Raw genomic sequence first — 19595 nt, 5'->3', positions numbered from 1 at the left:
GAATCAAAGACACTCACGTATATGCTTCAAAGTCTCCGTTATTAATAGCTTCGATCAGCAACTCTGTGACTTTAATGATCTCCTGCTTTCTGGCTGAAACACAGAAAAACAACAACAAGTGAACGAAGGAAACATTGCAGCTGGTCTCCCAACAAACCTGTTTATGCCCGAGATTCTAAGGATTTTTTGAAATTCCCTTTGGAGAAAATGAAATAAGAATCACAAGGATGAAATGCATTAGAAAAATGTCACGCGCCATGCAAACGTCTTTTAACTGGAGCTTTTGTGTGCCGACTTTATATACAATTATTCTTTTTTTTGTTTGGTCGAACGCTCACTTAAGATTGATATGCCTGCTTTGGTCATTTTATCTGAAATTTCTAATGTAAAAAAGAAACCAAACACAATTCTTAACCTGATGTGAAACCGTGCCGAAAAACGTGATCTGTATTCTGTCAATAAACAGCATTACAATTTCAGGCATTACTCCCAAAATAGTCATTTCTACACAAAATTCAACACGAAATGTGTCTTGTTTAAAGACAAAAAAAATCAGTGATTTTGTGTTTAAAAAAGCAATGTACATGTAAAACAATCTTGAATTTAATGTGTAAGAAAAAGGTCGACCCTAATTTAAGATTATTTCCATAACAACATTGGCAGTTTTTTTTGCACGTTTTAAGCACAAATTCACTGAAATTTTATCTCTTTTGTAAAAAAGCAGGAAAGGTCATTTTGCTCATCAAGTCTCCCTTTCCAGACTCTCAGTGTGTCTGCAGTTCAGTATTTGTTGCCATGTGAGGGCAGTAACACCTCAGTAAAACTCTAAACCTCTTCATACACAGCAGGAAGTCAGAACATGCTTCACACTCAGTATAAGAGACAAAGCAGATGTTTACAGTGATGCTTCAGTGATCAAATGACAGCCGCTCTTTATCAAGCTCTCATGAACATGAAGAGAAAAACATCTCAAATCAGACAGTATGGCCCGTCTCATGATCTCAAACCCATCCCACTGCCTCAGAAAAAGTACAAAAAAGATTGATATGAAAAACACACTAAATCGTTCGTACGATATACCAACTACAGTATGTAAACTATGAACATCTTTAAAATTCTGCTTAATTGATGGATGAAACGAGAAATGAGTTGCTCAAAATGAAATATGTGAAGTTATATTTAATATAATACTATAAATAATATGATAAAGAGCATGTTTTTTCAAGTTCCTTAATAATATAATAATAGTACAAGTAATGTTCCTCATCACATCAAGTTAAAAATGCTGTAATTTTCAGAATATTTTATGCTTATCATCTTTTATAAAATATTAAAGTTTAGGGCAAACAAAAGTATGCTTTCTTCCTCAAGTCTCAAGAATCACTAAACTTCGGCATGCATTTAAAAACCGATTGAATTATCTTTCTCTCTCTCAGACACTTACACTGAATGATGACGTGGCTCGGGATTGGCTGAGACCGTTTGAGGGCGGGCATTGGGTAATGGCCGCAATCAACCTTTGAGTTGAGGTAGAGGAACGCCAAAAGGGCAGATAGAAAGAGAAGCAGGTAGAGAGCGAGCAGGGCTTTGAGAATGAGGGTACAGCACGCTTCTTCAGGACATGAGATTGGGAAATGCCAACATGAGGAATCGGATGAGGAAGAACGCTGGGAATCACATCGCTCACGTTTATACGGTTTAGGAGCTATAGGGACACGATACACTACGACCGCCGCGGGGATTAATGATGGAGGAATAGATACGTGGACAGACACAGATGAGCATGGATGATAGCGAACAAAAGAGGAGAAACAAAAGGAGAAATGAGTAGAATGAAGGCGAATGAAAGATGAATCATTTTGTTTTCAGGGCATCCCTGTCTTTCTATTCAGATATATTTATATTTTTTTTTTTAACGTGCACTGTTAAAATGCAAAATTTCAGAAAATGAGCGCAAATTTACAAGATAAACATGGGAACATTTTATTTTACAGGGAAAACTTGTTATTGTACCGTTTATTTCAGACGCCCCAGCTGCTGCTTTTTTCAAGTTAACTAACAACGAACAAAGCATTTATTTATGTTAGTTCATGTTAATTTCAGCATTTACTAGTACATTATTAAAATCAAACGTTTATTAAAGGGTTTATCAAAGGATTATTAAATGCTGAAAAACTCAATTGTTTATTGTAAGCGAATGCATTTACTAATGTTATCTAAGACCTTATTGTAAAGTGTTGCCGTAAGATTTTATAGATTCACATCGAACGCATTCATTTAAACTAGCCACCTTATAAAATACTTACGAATTTCCATGAGATCAGAGTGAATATAGTTTGCATGTACGCACAATATCATTAATCATAAATGCTTCAAAATTCTGGACTGAAATGACAATAAAGAGGAAGAGAAAGTTCACAGGTGTGTGTGTGTGTGTGTGTGTGCGTGTGTGCGTGCGTGCGTGTGTGTGTGGACCAGCTGTCATCTACAGTTATTAACAGCTCTGTGGACACATGACTGATCAGAGAGCAGCTATTAAAATAAACACTCCAATTTCTGTTATTTTCTACAGAATGGCACTCGTATGAAGCGAACACTTTGTAAAGCTGAAGGGTCAGAGGTGAATGTACATCAGATCGGCTAGACAACAAGACCTGTAGCATAAGAGTCATTCAGCTGAATTTCAGCCCAACATTCTTAGCATTGCAACATTCTTTTCATGAGAATGAATAAACAACAAAAAAGCAGACATAAGATGGCGAGGTTACGCTGTACCTTTAATATCTTCATCTTCAATAGTTGTGTTGACGCTCTCTGATGATTCCTGAATGAGATCAAAACACAAACATGTAAATAAATGATGATCTACATTCACACATAACATACGAGCACACAAAAGGTTTCTCATTCAAACACATCCGAGCGCAGTCTTCGTCCTCTTTTTGTTTCATTTAGATGCAGACTCGCTGAGTTCAAAGCCGTGCGTAAAACACAAAGTATGCATACTTACCATACAACCAAAAATGATGTTTAATATTTTAATATTATTCAAATAAGAGATCAAGAACAGCTGCTTGTTATTGCAAAATAAACAGCCGAGAAACCTTTTAACATCACAAGCATCATCATCATCACCTTGTTTCCATCCGCAGGATTGTGGATAACAGTAGTCTGAGGCTCCTGATGCACGCGTGAAGAGAAAGACAAGAAATAATAATAAACTAAGAGACAGAGTGTTTAAATGAGAAGTTACAGAGGTAAAGCACACAAAGCGTGCAAAACTACAATCATTACATGACACATGCAGTCGAATACAGATTGAGCTTCAAGTCATTTTGCTTTTTGTTTGAAACAAATGTTTTGCTCTATCAGACATGTGTCATTTAAGAGTGAACAGATTTTTGCATTTTAAAATGTTTATTTAAATGAAAGTGTTAAAGTTGGTGAACTTTAGGAAGAGCAATGTGTGGGAAATCGCTATCTTACATTTTCTCTAAAGCGAGCAAACTCACCCAAAACATGAAGCAAAGCAAGAAACAATCTGAGAACTCAAGATCCTCCATCAGAACATTCGGTGACGTTTAACTTGAAAGTTTGTTATTGTGTGTATATGTGTGAACTTTGTGCGCTTGAACAAACTTGGTGATTATAGCGTTGAGAAAACATTATACATGATGACCTAAAACAAATCAAAAGTCTTTCTGCTGCCATGTCTGCTTTAAAGAACACAAAAAAAATAAAAAGTGCCAAGAACAAGCTTTGTTCTCATAGTAGAATATTTCATCTTCAAATAAAAATTCTGTCATCATATACTCACTCTCTTGTCATTTTAAACCTGTTTGACCTTCTTTTACCGCAGAGCACAAAACAAGATGTTTTGAAAAATGTCAGCCGTGGTCCCCATTCACTTGCATCTGTTTTGTATACATACTATAGAAGTGATTTTCTTTCTTCTGCAAAATACAACAGAAGATATTTTGAAAAATGTTTGTAACCAAAAGCCGTTGGTCCCCATTGACTTCTATTGTGTGGATACCAATGCACGTGAATGGGGACCCTGGGCCGACATTTTTCAAAACATCTTTTGTGTCATACGGCTTTAAAATGACAAGAGGGTGATTCAATGATGACAGAATTTTTATTCCTTTAAGTATCCACGGAATGATTTCAGGGATAAAACTCACTAGACAAAGCTTTCATAGTGAATTATCAGTCAGAACTCTTATAATCATACTGCGGTTAATGATTGGATCCCTGTTTGTTTTGTTAAAAAAATATTTGTTTCCAAAGAATTGTAAAGGTGTGCAAAAAGCTGGGAAAACAGTGTTTAGAAATCCCATGAAGCGCCTGTGATGCCGGCTAGAGATCAACATAGTAATCTTAAATATAAGAAGTTAAATTGAAAACATATGCAAAATCACGTTTTTTATTGTTATGTTCTGCTTGTATTTTGTAAAAACCTAACAAAGCAAACCGAACAAAACAAAAATGCTTTTGCTCTCCAGACTGTGCTGAACTGAAAGTCTTAAAGAACAGAATTCAATAATAGTGCTGACCACATCAAAGAACAACAGAACAATAAACATGAAAATGAATTAACCCTAGAGCACACAAAACAACACGTGATCATTATTCTGATGCCATCAATGTGCCTTGAGCTCTTATGAAATATCCAACACATCAAAAGTCCAACACATCTGTTTACAAACACTTTTTGCTCAATACTAGTATGTCATACTCAAGTAAGGATGACCCAATGTTCATCATCCACTCATTTTAAGAAAATATATGTGATCATTTGCCAAATAATGTGTTACACTCGATAATGCTTTAAGTTTGTCTCTCTCATCTGCGGCCACTTAAAACTTTAACACGCAGCACTTCACGAAATAATTCAGCTGTTGCAAACACTCTCTTTGAGATATTTCAATAATTTCAATATATTGTGCAGCGCTTCAAAACTTTAAGCAGAAATACATCACGACAGCCACGGAGAATGAAACAGGCGTGCGTCTACATCTAAATACCCATCTGCGGCACACATCTGCACAAAACTACAGACTAAAACAACAACGTTGAAAACTGTAGCGCCTCTCACCAATGCAAGTTCTGTAGAGTCAGATCGCCTTTTCTGCAGTTTGGTGTTGTGGAACATATAAAAGTGTTTTATTGTCATGATCTCATCCTTTTAATGTTGGGCACTTAAACACCCACCGTCTCATCCAGTTTTGCAAACTATTCACTAAAAATACACATGTTGCTGGTAATGAGAAAGTAGTAAGACACTACTGTATACATACAGCACTACAATGACATCACATCTCTACACCACACATCTCACTTGTGTTTGTCTTTTGTTGTTCACTAAAGTCCAAAGACACAACCCAGCAAACACAGTACGTTCTGATGACGTCGCCAGTTGGTCCTTATTTGGTCATTACTTTGTGACCACATTCTGAGGACTTCTTGGCAATGTTCCATTTCGTTTCACAAATTCCACCCTTACGAAAATGTATAAGAATAACTAAAGTTAAAATTGAAAAACCATGGTTCATGATCAGAGTAAAATCTTATATTATCAAAACAAGTTCAATAAAACGGTTTGTATTTATTAAATGAGCGTCTGTCCAGAACGCTGACATCATTTAAACATTAACGCTCATTTCGTTTATCTGACTGGCTGATATATAACTTTAGCGGTTTATTAATTTTCTTTTCTTATACCTTACACATGAGAGAGTAAACACATATTTCACGATCAATTTGCGTGTTTAAATGAACAGACCCTGATGTTCGTGAGTGCGACTGAAGAAGCTTTAGATTGTTGCATCTAAATAATGAACATCCCGCTTACCTTATGTGGTAAAACAAGAATATAACGTTAAGTTTAATGATAATGTTTATTCATCTCTGTTAATAAATATCTGCTTTAAATCCTATACACTGTGTTGAAGCATTTGGTTTTTTATGTCATTTACTTCAGTATTTAAATGTATATCTTATGCTAATGTGCAGTGCTGTGTTAAGTTTTATCATTTGCTACTTTGTATACATATCTAGACAGAAAACTACTCAAATTATGCATTAAATTGAATCTTTAACGCACAGATTAAATCAGAAATTTATCTACTTTCCAAACACTTTCCATCCCACACACACGCGTTTCATCTGATATTTCTGATTTAAAGCTTGACATGTCTTGTTTATTAACTTCCACAGCCCTTTACTCTGAGAATCTGATAAACTGTGAAATGAAATCCAGTATAAAGTGAGAGTTTGTGAAATGGAGAGCAGTTGCTTGGCAAATGATGTTCTCCGCTCTGGTGGAAAAGCAACACTTCTAAATTTAATCCTCCACGTGAGGGACGATGCGTTTAAATAAAAGATAAAAACACTTTTTACAATGTGCCCCTTTGGTCATTTGTACGTACATGTCACGTCCCAGAAACTTTATTTGATGTGTTGCTGTGACGTTTATGGTCATTCCCAGGAACGTCTTCAGGAGGTAATCACCACGTCCTAGCAATGTCCAATGTTTCGTCATCACAGTGAATATGGGAATCACTGAGTTATGTCGCTGGAATGTTATTTGTTACGTCATGGCAACGAATATGGTCCGGTCCAGATACATCGTCACAATGTAACTGTGTTAGCTGTTAAACTGCGTCCCAAATCGCATACATACATGCTAATCTATGCCATTTTGTAGTATATCAAGTAGTGTGTGCTCATATTGAAGTACCGACAAGAAGAAGTGCACTTCAAGAACCCAGCTGATGCACTCATTCAAGCAGATACAAATAAAGTGTGGAACGCTAGACATTTGGGACACAACTATGCACAGATGCACACGGTTTAAAAGTCCAAACCCAGCATACCATCGACCGGTTATTTAATGAAAATGATTCCTGACACGAACCACAAGAACACGTTGGTGTAGTGCTACTTGCGTCTATTTTTGTCTGAAGCCCAGGACATGTTAAATGCATAAATACATGCATTCTGAAGCCACGGTGCACATGCTCACTCATAAAACATGCCAAGCTAACATGCATGTGCAGCCAAGCATGACGCGTGTCTTAAGAGTTTACATGAACTCGACAAAATGCGTTGTGCAGTAAACCCACCTTAACCCCGTCGGGCTTCTTGTACGGATTCTTGCCTGTTGAGTGAAATAAAAAAGATTATAATAAACATTATAGACAGACGGACAGAAGAAAGGTCATAAAGGGTTAAACAGATGCTTATAAATGTCTATAAATGCTCATTGTGTTTTTCCATATTCATGATCCGCTGGCCTTAAAACCCCAAACCTCTGAATAAACATGATTCACACTCAAAGATTTACATAATGTAATGAAATATGACTTGAGAGGCATATCAAATATTCATTTGTTCCAGAGAGCGAGGTTAAAAGCATCAGTTCATGAAGGAATGAAGAATTAATAATAGTACTCAAAATATTGGGTTAACCTGCAATGTGATAAACATTCAGATGCCAAACAAGAAACAAAGACGATGTCTTACTTGAGAAGTTTCGTGTAGCCAGCATGGTAGTGAGGATAGCGCCCTAAAAAGAGTCCAGAAAGTACACGGACAGACTCAGACTCTGTGTCAAATATTAATACTGCTAACCATTAACCCACGGAGCATTTAGATAACTATTAAATCATGAGACCGCCAAGAAAAAGTCTTTGAAAACTTTGACGAAGTTTATAGTGAAATTAAAGTGAAAGACCGAATCTTCATGACCTTCACTTAAATTTTTATTCTGCGTGCTTCTTACTTTAAGTTTCCTCCTGGCGTTGAACTTCTTCAGACATTCCACAGTCTCCTGTCTGTGCATCATGGAGGCCACGGTGGAGCGTTGCTATGACAACACAGAATAAAAATATGAATCACAGAACCAGTCGTTGAATCTGATTGGATGAGCCATGTTGTAAAAGGATTATAAATCACATGTGATCACACATCGTGTATTAAAGCATCAAGTTGCAGAATTCTCTCAGCAGCTATAAAGATAATAAACTATATTACCTGGAGGAGAGATGCTCAGCATTATTAATAAACACACTGTATCTGTATATTGAGCATCTGTGTTTTCATATCGCTACAGTATGTCATATTGTGACATCTAAAAGTGTAATGCTTCGTTCCACGCTCTTTATTACTTGCGGGAAAAGTTTGTTATTTTCGCGTGAGTGACGCGAGCTGACAAATATTTTCCACCCTCGCGCAAGACGAGATTGACCGGTATCATCATGTTCCTCTTCAATTCTACTGACAGGTACACCACCTTACTTGTGTATACATTTGGGCGGTCTTAGTCAAATCAGACCACCAACTGACGTAGATTCCCACGGGTGGGGTTTCAAAATAGAATCCCTCTTTTATTCCGACACTTTAGTTTTGCAATTTTACGTGTCTAATATATGCATTTGCAACTTAGACACAGAAAAACACGTGTTCGCATCATATGACCCCTTTAATGAACGCTTGTTGACCCTTCGTACAAAGGAGTTAAAATACTGTGGTGCGTTTCACAAATCTGTTCAATTGCATTACTGACATATACGTGAATATAAAATAGTGAATATAACACTCTCTATTTCTATTAGATTTACATTCAAATTCTTAAACTATCTAAAACCTAGGAGTTTAAATGGAATTGCTTTATTTTTACATCCTTCTGTATGTGTGTGTGTATTCCATGCATGTTAATGACTGTATATGTGTGTGTGTTTATGTATGTGTGGGTGTATGCATGTGACTGTGTGTGTTTGTGTGTGTAGACATACACAGATCCAGGGATGCTTGAGGGCTTCGGCAGAAGTGATGCGTTTGGCCGGGTTTATGGTCAGCATCTTATTGATGAGATCTTTGGCATCTGGTGTTACCGTGTCCCACTCAGGAGATGGAAACTGTAAAACAACCACGACAAACCCAACCATCAGAGCTTGCACGGCAAAACTACACAACATTTCATTTGTATACTGCAATTCTGTCTAATGTGCGGATTGTGTACTGGAATGTTTCAGTTTAATAATCATTAACTACACATGTGATTTGCACACATCACTTTCAGGAAGTCCTGCATGTGCTGTTAATAAATAACAGGAGAGATTTTAAGACGATGGAATGCTTAAGACCTCAGGACGGAAGGAAATAATTCAGTCTCATCCAGATTTACTGAACAGCCAAATTGGTTGAATTGATTTCACAAATGTATTTAGCAAATAAACTCTTATGTGATCGTGTTGATGAGAGAAATCTCACATCATAAGCACCAGCTTTAATCTGCTGGTAAAGGCGGTGTTGATCTTCATCCCAGAATGGAGGGTAACCCACAAGAAGAATGTACAGAATCACACCTGTCAAGAAAACAAGACAACAATCTGAAATCTATAAATCCGTTTAGACCAAAGAAAGAAAGACGTAGACTATATTTGTTGTTTAACTGTGTGATGTTTATTTGGCTATATTACTGAAAGTCTTTTCCCTTTGAAAGGTTGGCCAAAGATGCAAAGCTGTGGTGCGTTTTAACTTTTAACAATGAGTGCCCATTAAATGATAGAAGTGTTGCTATTCCACCAGAGCGGAGAACATCATTTGCCAAACAACTGCTCTCCATTTCACAAACTCTCACTTTATGCTGGATTTCATTTCACAGTTTATCAGATTCTCAGAGTAAAGGGCTGTGGAAGTTAATAAACAAGACATGTCAAGCTTTAAATCAGAAATATCAGATGAAACACGTATGTGGAAAGTATTTGGAAAATAGATAACAAAAGTTTGTGACAAGGCGCAATTTTATGATGTGATGGAATGATCCAAAACCGCCAAAATATTAGAAATGAAACTAAATAATATAAAAATCTTAATGTAATGTTGTGTAATTCAAATAAGATTTTTCTTTGTAAATCCATATTTCCTCACATTATACCATCAGAAGAAAATCACATTTGCGTGAATGTTTCTTTTTGTGTTCTAAAAAAGACAAGTGATAGGACTCATGTGGGTGAGAAAATAGGTTTTTGACTTTTGGGTGTACTGTCTCTTTAAGATTTTAATTTGTGGTTGAAGGGCCCCTTTAAGAAAGTTAAGACTTAAAGTACAGTATGGCTGCCTTTGGCAAATCTGTGAAAGTTTGTCCCGTACCACATGCCCACATGTCCACCGGTTTGCCGTACGGCTCCTTCCTCAGAACCTCAGGAGACAAATAACCTGGAGTCCCGGCGAAACCTACAATGAAAAGGCACAAACCTCATTTAAACTTCACTGCAAAAGTTAGTTCAGTTTTTTTTTTAATGGTCTAGAAAATGAGTTCCCATGAATTCTCTTAAGAAGAATTGACTTAAGGCATTTTAGTATTACAGCCTAATTCTAAAATAACATTGTCCCTGATGTCCCATCACGCCCATGAGGCAGAAGAGCATTTAATGAGAGAGAGAGAGAGCCCTAGAGATCAAACTAAATATATACAAACGACATCAGAGTGGAAATGAATATAATAAAAGTTTGATATTCTACACAAAGACTCACTACGCTGAAGATGATCAAATATGACAACAAATAAAATCATTCACAACACAACGTACTAACCAAACCAAGCCTGTTGGTCTCCCTGCACCTCGATGGCCAGACCGAAATCAGCCAGTTTCACCGCTGCTCCCTTCAGCTTACTGGCTAGAAGAAGATTCTCTGGCTTTGGGTGTCATAAAAACATCTCTAGGTTATATATACAGGTTATTGAATAGAAATCAGTCCAGTCATAAGAAGACCTGGGTCAAAAATGAACAAGGAGCACACTTCACAGTTCTACAGACAATGGAAAAGAGACTTCTCAATGAGGTTAAATGCAAAATGTATATTAGAAATATTATATCTAGGGCTCTTATGTAGCACATTTTTGACCAAAGTCTCCCATAATGTGACGTTAGCCTTTAGGGTTATGCAAGGACTCCAGGTGTTCATTTAAAACTGTCACCCAGTCAAAAGATATAACAAACTGGTTACATTTAAAAACCATCAAACACAAAATGTGCTTCATTCCTTATGTTGAAACTTCATTATTGCCTCATGAAAGACAGTACGAACATAATGTAAGTTACTGAAACTGATCTACAGCCATATGTGCATAACCCTTACAGACTAGAAACCACAGTGTGTAGTTCTGAACATGACAGAAAGAAGGAAGGAAGAATAAAAGAAAGGATGAAAGAAAGAAAGAATGAAGAATGAAAAAAAGAAAAAGAAAGAACAAAGTAAATATATAGAGTCCCTTTCATATGAGCTTTCATGATACATTCATAAGGTTTATTTTATATTAAATTACAAATGTTTCATGTTAGTTTAGTTAACCTCAGTTAAAACATCAAAGCATCAATGACTGAACTGAATGTATAATGAGACTCTTGTGTGAGGGGAGACATTCTTGCATTTTAATCCAAACCCATGAAACATTCAGAGAATTAAAACATGATATACTGTTTGTTATGAGTTTGTCAGGTGCAATTAGTGACGTCGTCATTGTGCAGATCAAGATGCTACATGCTACAGGTGATGTCATTCAAACTGTCATGCAGCCATTGCTTGTGCATACCTTACAGACCCTATTGTCATGAAGAAAGTGAATTATTACACAGTCTGAAGAGAACGAGAGAGATGCTCGCATGTGCAACACTCCACTGACATGTCGCTAGGCTGTTAAAGATGCAATGGACCAGTATACGTTGCTATGTTACATGAGGCTTTTGTAAGGGCACTGATGTATGCAGTTGCTAGTGTACTCTGGGTGGTTGCTAGGCTATCGATATGCGGTTGCTAGTGTGCTCTGTATGGTTGCTAGGCTATCGATATGCAGTTACTAGTGTGCTCTGGGTGGTTGCTAGGGCATCCATATGAGGTTGGTAGTTTGCTCCTGGTGTTTGCTAGGACATCGATATGTGGTTGCTTGTGCTCTCTGGGTGGTTGCTAGGGCATCGGTACGCGGTACGTAGTGTGGTCTGGGTGGTTGCTTAGGTATCAATATGCGGTTGCTAGTTTGCTCTGGGTGGTTGCTAGGGCATCGATATGCGGTTGCTAGGGCGAGTTGCACACCAAAGAATAACATTTTGGGGTTTGATGAATACCTAAGAAGCCATAACTAGGGACTTGTCAGCATTAGATACGGTAACAGAAGAATTGTGGGAAGCTAATCACAGAGAGATGAAATAAAGAAGAGCCTGATGTTTTCTTTTGTTAGTGAAGATAAAAGTGATAATGACAAACAGAGCAGAGAATGGAGAGTGGATCCCTTGAGGTGTGCTTTAACAGGAGAATCAAATAGTACATTATTGCTCGACACATTAACACAATTAAACCTTCTGCATATCAAACGCTAAGCACAGCATTAGTTCCCACATGACTGATCATTGCACTATATTGCTTTTGTAAATGACTGTTAGGCAACTCCTTCACAGCGCTGGTGTTAACTACACAATCAAAATGAAATGCAGACTTGCTAAGAGCAAAATACTAACAGCTCATTACTCAAGTTGTTAACCAGACCACTGCTTTACTATCTTTCAAGTGACATTCACAGTATTCAACTCTTTAACAGATGCTTGTGTCATTTTTTTTTCCAGCTGAAAAAATTCTTGCCATCAAGGTGCACAGCTACTTTTAATGACGGTTAATGGAGAACGTTGCCTTTTGCTTCCATAATAATGTCGTTACGTCATGCATCTCACATATTCACTTTTGTCTGATGCCAAATACTCAAATAAATAAAATGATGAAGGGAATCACAGATTATAAAAAAAGGCTTTAAAATAAGACAGGAAGGAAGAGATGGAAAATAAACTGCAGTAAAGTTTAATATTTATTATAGTTAGGTTTAAAAACACTACAGTTGACGGTTATGTGAGGCACCCAATTATAAACCAATCCTGCGGCATACGCACTCATTTATATTCAAAACAGGGTTTATTTTGCTCTTGTATCTCTCTGCTTGGTTTTCGTTTGCCGTTTTTTATATGTGTAAGTCACAGTTCACCATGGTAACAGTACAAAGCAGCCAATCGTCGAGCAGAATATGGTTGCGATGCAAATGCAGGTGAAGATTATTAGTGGACAGAAACAATGTCCTGGTTGCACCTGCCTCATTTGATTAGCAAATGACCAGAGATTCTCGCCGGGGTTTGGGTCTAAAGATGGATCGAAACACAGAACCCACCTAAACCCCATGAACCCACCGGAAACCAGCGGATTATACGCGTTTAGCATCAATGAAACAAATTTCCTGGGTTTCACTTGAACAGATACTAGTGAACGGAAAAGGTAAGCGCTAAAGTTTAAGGTGAATTAGCGGGGGAGAGTTGGTATGTATGTAAATGAAATGCCGCATCAAAGCTGCTTCGCCGTTGCCATGACAACCGGCACGTGACTTTCCTTTCAACACACAACAAGCTCCAGATCAAACTCAGATTATTATTAAATTATTAATGACTAAAAATTATTTTAAATAATTAAAAAAATCCATAAATATGATTTATTATTCTTTAGTTAAACTCTAAAACTATGGAACTCTAGTCACAAAAGGCTCTGGTTCACACCTCAAAACCGTTGAAACTACAAGGTCTTGGATCAGTGTATGAGGGCCCAGGGAAGAAAGAGGCAGGTGAGAAGTTCAAGAAAAGAAGCAGGAGGAGAAGTATTTGGTTTATGAGACCTCCAGCATCTCTACTCACCTTCAGGTCACGATGGACTACTCCCATCTGATGGCAATGAAGAACGGCCTCAAGGATCTGCTGAATGCAATGACTGCATGCAGACACCAGGGGGCGAGGGTTAGTGACACACACACAAACACACACACGCAGCATTGAGAGCGGGAGAGTCTGACCTCAGAGGTGAAGAATAAGACGATTATGACCACATGAGCTTCACAGCTTCAGTGCTGGTTGTGAATCAAAATCAGTGATTGTATCGTGAGTCAAGTGACATGTTTGAGGTTTTTCAGCTGACCTATCAACGTTGATCATTTTCCCCTTTATTTTTAGACAAAAAATATCATCTGAACAGCCATTGTTGCCAAGTAACTAAATCACGTTAGTAAAAATAATTTCAGGTCAATTCAGGCCAAAAAGAACACAAAATAAAATAAAACAAATAAAAAAGCAAAACAATTAGTTTGAACTATTCAAATACTCCTTCTGCATTTATTTTTATTTTTAAAATGAATAAAAATGCATCATTCATTACTTTTAGTCTAAGCAGCACGTTGGTTGGCTTTTTCATAAGTAAACGTGCTAAACAAATTAAATAAATAAAATAAAAAATGTATTAAATTAATAAAGGAATTTTCTTTGGTACTCGAAAGCCTCCAGTGCAAACAAATATGAAAAATATTGATATGTTTGATTTTGGCTTAAAGAGTTAACACATGACAAGATCAAATTAAGAAAACTATTGAATAGAAATCACTAAATATTAAAATGGCCTCATCAGTGTTGATTATATTAAAGAAAAAAAATCTATTTATTTAATAAACTAAACAAATTTTTCCAATTGAAGAATGTATTTTATATAAAAATACATTGTGCTTGTATTGAATTTGTTCAGCCTGATTTTTTTTATTCCTATAATTTTAAATATCATCCAGACCTCCTGTACATGATCAAAACATTTAAGTAAAATTTGTGTTATGAAAGCTAATAGCGGTCCCGGTCATGATCACCTCTGCTGTTCATCTCTTCCAAGTCTCAATGCTGAAGTGCATCAGGGCGTCTGTGTGCTTGACGTCTGAAACCTTGACTTCCGAGTCAAACACACAGCTCCCAAACTCTGCACATTACTGAGGTTCTACATGCACATTTCTTTATCTGGGTTGCATTCTCTGTCCCTCAGATCACCGCCGTACACCCCGTCCGGTGTACAGACGTGTTTCCGGAGGTCAGGAGAGGGTGAGTAACAGGCCAAGCTTCTGACACGACGACCAGCGGCTTACTGGTGGTTTAGAGCCTGTCGTACTAACCTTCAAGTCTCGATGTACAATGCCATTTACATGACAATGACTAACACTCTCTAGAATCTGCTGTATGCAATGACTGCCAGGAAGAAGAGACACAGCCAAGAAGCCGGAGGAGAAAGAACAGTTCAGCACACACAGAAAACAAATGACAGAAAAACAAACAGTGCACACAAAAAGCAACACTTTTGGAGCAATAGCCAGAACTTTGAACTGCATGAAATCCTATTCTGAATGAGTATCTCGGTCTCGTTTTCCAGGATGAATATCCTTAAGGAGGAGGTCACATGCTATTTTGATACATTCTGATTTCTTTAAAAATGTTAAACGAGCTGGCTTCTCAAGCTTAATGTTGTATGACGTAGTATTTTCACTCCATTAGGGTTCATACAGGTTTCGGAAAGTGTTTTTTGAACATTGATTTCCATTTTGTAAAGAGGGTTCTTAGTCCCTTATTGGACAATTATCCAGGAAAAGATAGATTGTGCAGTCCCAGCACAAGTATGTCCCCACTATGTTGGACATGAACTTCAGGGGGTAAGTCAAACTAAGTCTTGTGTCTGTGTTTTGTTGGCAATCAGCGTGTGCGTGCATAATGTAAAGAATACAAACTTATAGTGAATCAATGCGATGATGTATAGTGTGCTCGTGTTTAGGGATGGGTACCGAAACTCGGTACTTTATCGGTCTCGGGGCTAAATTATAAAAGACCGAAGTATCGATAAACTCTGCCGTTAACGGTTCTGCTGTCGGTACTGGAGAAATTAAGAAAAACATTTACTATTTCTTATTGCTAAATAAACGTTAACTAGCATATTTTAATTGACCAACCATGTCTAATTTGCGATAATATTAAAGACATTTACCTGCATTTTTGATATTCGCAATCTCGCATGCGAAATGTCCGTCTGTGCAACACTACACAGAGCTCGCGCGTACATTACACAGAGCTCGCGCACAAACAACACGAGAGCTCGCGCTTAATAGAGTGACGATTGCGGAGAGAATCAGACGGTCTAAAGTCTGGTTACATCTAAAGTGCATTATGTGCAGACTGATAAATGCAAAGTTTTCGACTGCCTGCTAGCTAATAGTTCATCATCCACGTCCTCAGGTACGTATGCTAGCCTAGCAGTCTTCCGAAATAACACAGACATAAACATTGCATAAGATTTCTTTAAATTAGTATGTAATAATTTAATAAACACACATCACATAAAAAAATAGCCTACATATTTATCAGCAGTAGCCTAAATAAATCTTAAACATAAAATATGCTTTCACAGTACTGCATTTAAAATGGATGAATAATAATAAATTATGCCTTAGAAATTATAAATCAGAGTTTACCTAAAAAATGTATTTGTAGCGATGAAATACATAAACTTTTTTGTGTTTGTGTGTTTATACATATTATGTCCCTTATCATAAGTACTAAATGCACAAACACACAAATGAAGGAAATATGTTCTACACTACACACATGATCACAAAAGAGAAGATCTCCAGCCACAACACGTAATTGGAATACCATTTCTTTATTATTATTAAACAAAAACAACAAAAAACTCAAACAAATTTAGGACCACATGCATTTTATTTTAATTCTCTATGAATAATAGGCGGGGATGAGTCATATTTTACCTGCATTAAGCTATGTTAGGTCAACGGATGTAAAGAATAAGAATGTTTTAAATAGTGAAAAAAAACTCCAGCTTTAGTTTTGTCTTTCATAAAAAAACACAAAAAAAGTACCGATAAGAGTACCGTTAAAGTACCGGATCGTTAAGTGGTATCGATAAAAGTAGTAGTACCGTTAACACCTTAACGATACCCATCCCTACTCGTGTTGTAGTTCCAACATAATAAATGTGCACGGTGATATGGAAACACATTTCCCTATTCTCAATATTTCAAAACAATGAGTTCGTCGACACAGACTGAAATACATATGCGGAACAAAAGTAACCTCCTCAGGGACAACTGGCCATGTCTTAATAAAGCCGATGTTTATTTCATCTTTTTAAATAAAACTGAAATCTGCTAGTGCTAAAATACAATATACACTAGACATCTCATATTCAAGATATATTCAATGACAAAACTCTTCATATGATGACACGGCTTTAGCAGGTGAGTGTATTCTGTTCTGCGAGTACTTGACAGACAAATGAAGAAGAAAGAAAACAAACCCTCTCTCTTTCTCTCAGCAGGTATTGTTCTGACTTTTGTTGAAACTAGTAACTTTGTATTAGCACCTATTGTGTTATTGCTCCTGTATGACATATCATTTATTGCTCCCAGAACTCTTTGGATAAAAGCGTCTGCTTAATGTAAATGTATTTATCTTGTACTAAAAGTCATTGCAAAGTAACTCATTGAGAAAAGGATTTTTGCAGTGAATATATAACATTTGATATCAATCGGATATATAAAAGTTTACTTTTATGAAACATTTGTTTTGGTTTTTGTATCACAGTGACACAAAAGTGAACATTTTCCAAAAGGCACAAGCAGCACACAAAGAAAAAGTCTGAAGCAAGTAAATCCATAACAAATGACGACATTAAAGGGATATTCCACCCGAAAAAAATTAAATTCTGTCACGAATCACTTGCCCTCACGTTACTCCAAATCTGAATACATTTCTTTGTTCCGTTGAACACACAGAAAGATATTTGGAAATATTATAAAAACTGACATTTCTAAAACATCATTGACTACCATATTAGGAAAAATGACAATGGTAGTCAAAGGTGCCCTACAACTGTATGTATCCTAAGTTCTTGGCAATATCATATATTTCAAAATATAACAAAATATTTTTTTCTACAATGGTAGTCAACGATGTCACAAAAATGTCCGTTGCTAACATTTTTCCAAATGTCTTTCTTCGAGGACCAGGTTTGGAATAACCTGAGTAAATCATGACAGAATCTTCCTTTTTGGGTGAACTATCCCTTTAAAAGTGTCGAGCACTGGAGTCCAAATAAAGTCAATGAAGACATCTTATCGTCAAAAAACAGATACATGTACGATTCACACATGAGCAGTATTATAATATAATGATCATATATTATAATCATGTTTGCGGTACTTTACACTGAAAGTCTAAAGAGAAAGATGTTAAAAATACAAATCTGATGCACGTGATTATTTTCAGATTAAGTTCATTTCTGTGAATTGCGTCCATTGCGTGGTTTACCAGCATTACATGATCAAATATCAGATGTGCTTTGTAAGTGATTTTCACAGGCCGTTTTACGTTACATGTGTATTGAAGTGTTGGCTTTGTTTACTTATAATCTTTGCCTCTAGACTTTCACTGTGAGTACATGACTGTATTCACACACTAATCAATAAGAAACCATAGAGCTGTCAATCAAGATTACCTTCTACCAATCACACATAATTCCTTAAAGCTACACATGACAGTTACACCACATTGCGAAACAACCCGTGTTGTTTATTTAATCCGTTTTTTGTACTTTCTTTAGATTATTCATGGATGTAAGTACATGCACTAACCTGGCATCTGCTTCACTGTAGTATTCTCTGGCCACAATATCTTCAAACAGTTCCCCTCCCGTGACTCTGAGAAACGTTAACACACATCAGAAAGTTTCATTTCAGACCTCTGTAGTCACAATTTAAAGAAAATAATGCATCAAGATTAGCCGTAATGAGAACGTGGACACAGAATGTTTCTGGACATCAGGGGTTGACTGGCATCGCTTACGAAAATGAACTTTGGTTTTACTATTTGCAAACATTATTGTTTGATGGGTTGTAAAAAAAAAACAATCACAGTCTTACCACAAATAGAATGATTAAATTATGGTTACTGTAGTAAAACTATGTGGTTTATTTGTGGTTAGCGTGGTTTAACAATTTTGTAAGGGACAGGGTTGATTTTAGGGTCATAATTGGAAGCTTTAAAAGTGTAAGGGAAAATCAAAAAACAATTCTAAGCAAGTTAACAGCATAACTTTATTCATGAAGTGACACATTTATTTTAATAATTTACATTTCCAAAATCAAGTTTCTATTTTAGGGCGGCCAAACGATTCATCACAATTAATCGCATCCAGAATCTGTCTGTTTACTGTGCATATTAACTTTGTATTTATAAACACATACCTGTAAATATACTTAGGAAATATTTACATGTACTTATCTTGATTTACCAATAATTTTAATTATATATATTATATTGAACGTTATTCAATTTTATATTTTTCTAAAATAAATCCATGTATGGGTTTTTATATTTATAAATACAAAATTAATATGCACAGTACACAGACATGTAACGTAAACACAAACTTTTATTCTGGATGCGATTTATCGTTTGACAACCCTATTTACTTTTTTGTGTTTTATAGTGTTAGAAAAATGGTGGAGATCAACCTCGGCCTCTTTCAGATTATCACTGTAGTGTCTCAATGTGTGACGGAATAATACCGCTTGTTTAAAGTCCCAGTAAACCGGAACGTGCGATTGCTTTTACTTCCGTATTTTAGCCCATTTCCGAGTGAAATTGATTTTCGAATGAGAAATCTAGTGGGTGTGGCTTTCGCCTTTC

The 19595-nt window shown here is 36.5% G+C and overlaps 1 protein-coding gene across 5 annotated transcripts in view; it reads right to left on the bottom strand.

Annotated features, from left to right (window-relative positions):
- camk2d1 (calcium/calmodulin-dependent protein kinase (CaM kinase) II delta 1) overlaps window positions 1–19595 on the bottom strand; it is a 47126-nt gene that overhangs the window by 4453 nt on the left and 23078 nt on the right. For 2 of the 5 annotated variants that reach the window (XM_056757671.1, XM_056757655.1), the window contains exons 5-16: window positions 18539–18604; window positions 13731–13803; window positions 10603–10705; window positions 10159–10242; window positions 9277–9371; window positions 8799–8921; window positions 7787–7870; window positions 7528–7570; window positions 7128–7162; window positions 3136–3180; window positions 2776–2824; window positions 18–93 (exon numbers count right to left, since the gene is read on the bottom strand). In XM_056757671.1, coding sequence (XP_056613649.1) covers window positions 18–93; window positions 2776–2824; window positions 3136–3180; window positions 7128–7162; window positions 7528–7570; window positions 7787–7870; window positions 8799–8921; window positions 9277–9371; window positions 10159–10242; window positions 10603–10705; window positions 13731–13803; window positions 18539–18604 — 876 coding nt within the window. Of the gene's footprint in view, window positions 1–17; window positions 94–2775; window positions 2825–3135; window positions 3181–7127; window positions 7163–7527; window positions 7571–7786; window positions 7871–8798; window positions 8922–9276; window positions 9372–10158; window positions 10243–10602; window positions 10706–13730; window positions 13804–15016; window positions 15090–18538; window positions 18605–19595 lie in introns of all 5 variants that reach the window. The other 3 variants (XM_056757663.1, XM_056757681.1, XM_056757686.1) reach the window with 3 other exon arrangements.

Source organism: Triplophysa dalaica, chromosome 1 (genome assembly GCF_015846415.1).
Source record: "Triplophysa dalaica isolate WHDGS20190420 chromosome 1, ASM1584641v1, whole genome shotgun sequence".
NCBI lineage: Eukaryota > Metazoa > Chordata > Actinopteri > Cypriniformes > Nemacheilidae > Triplophysa > Triplophysa dalaica.
Note: the sequence above shows the minus strand (reverse complement) of the source record. Positions and strands in the feature narration are given on the sequence as shown.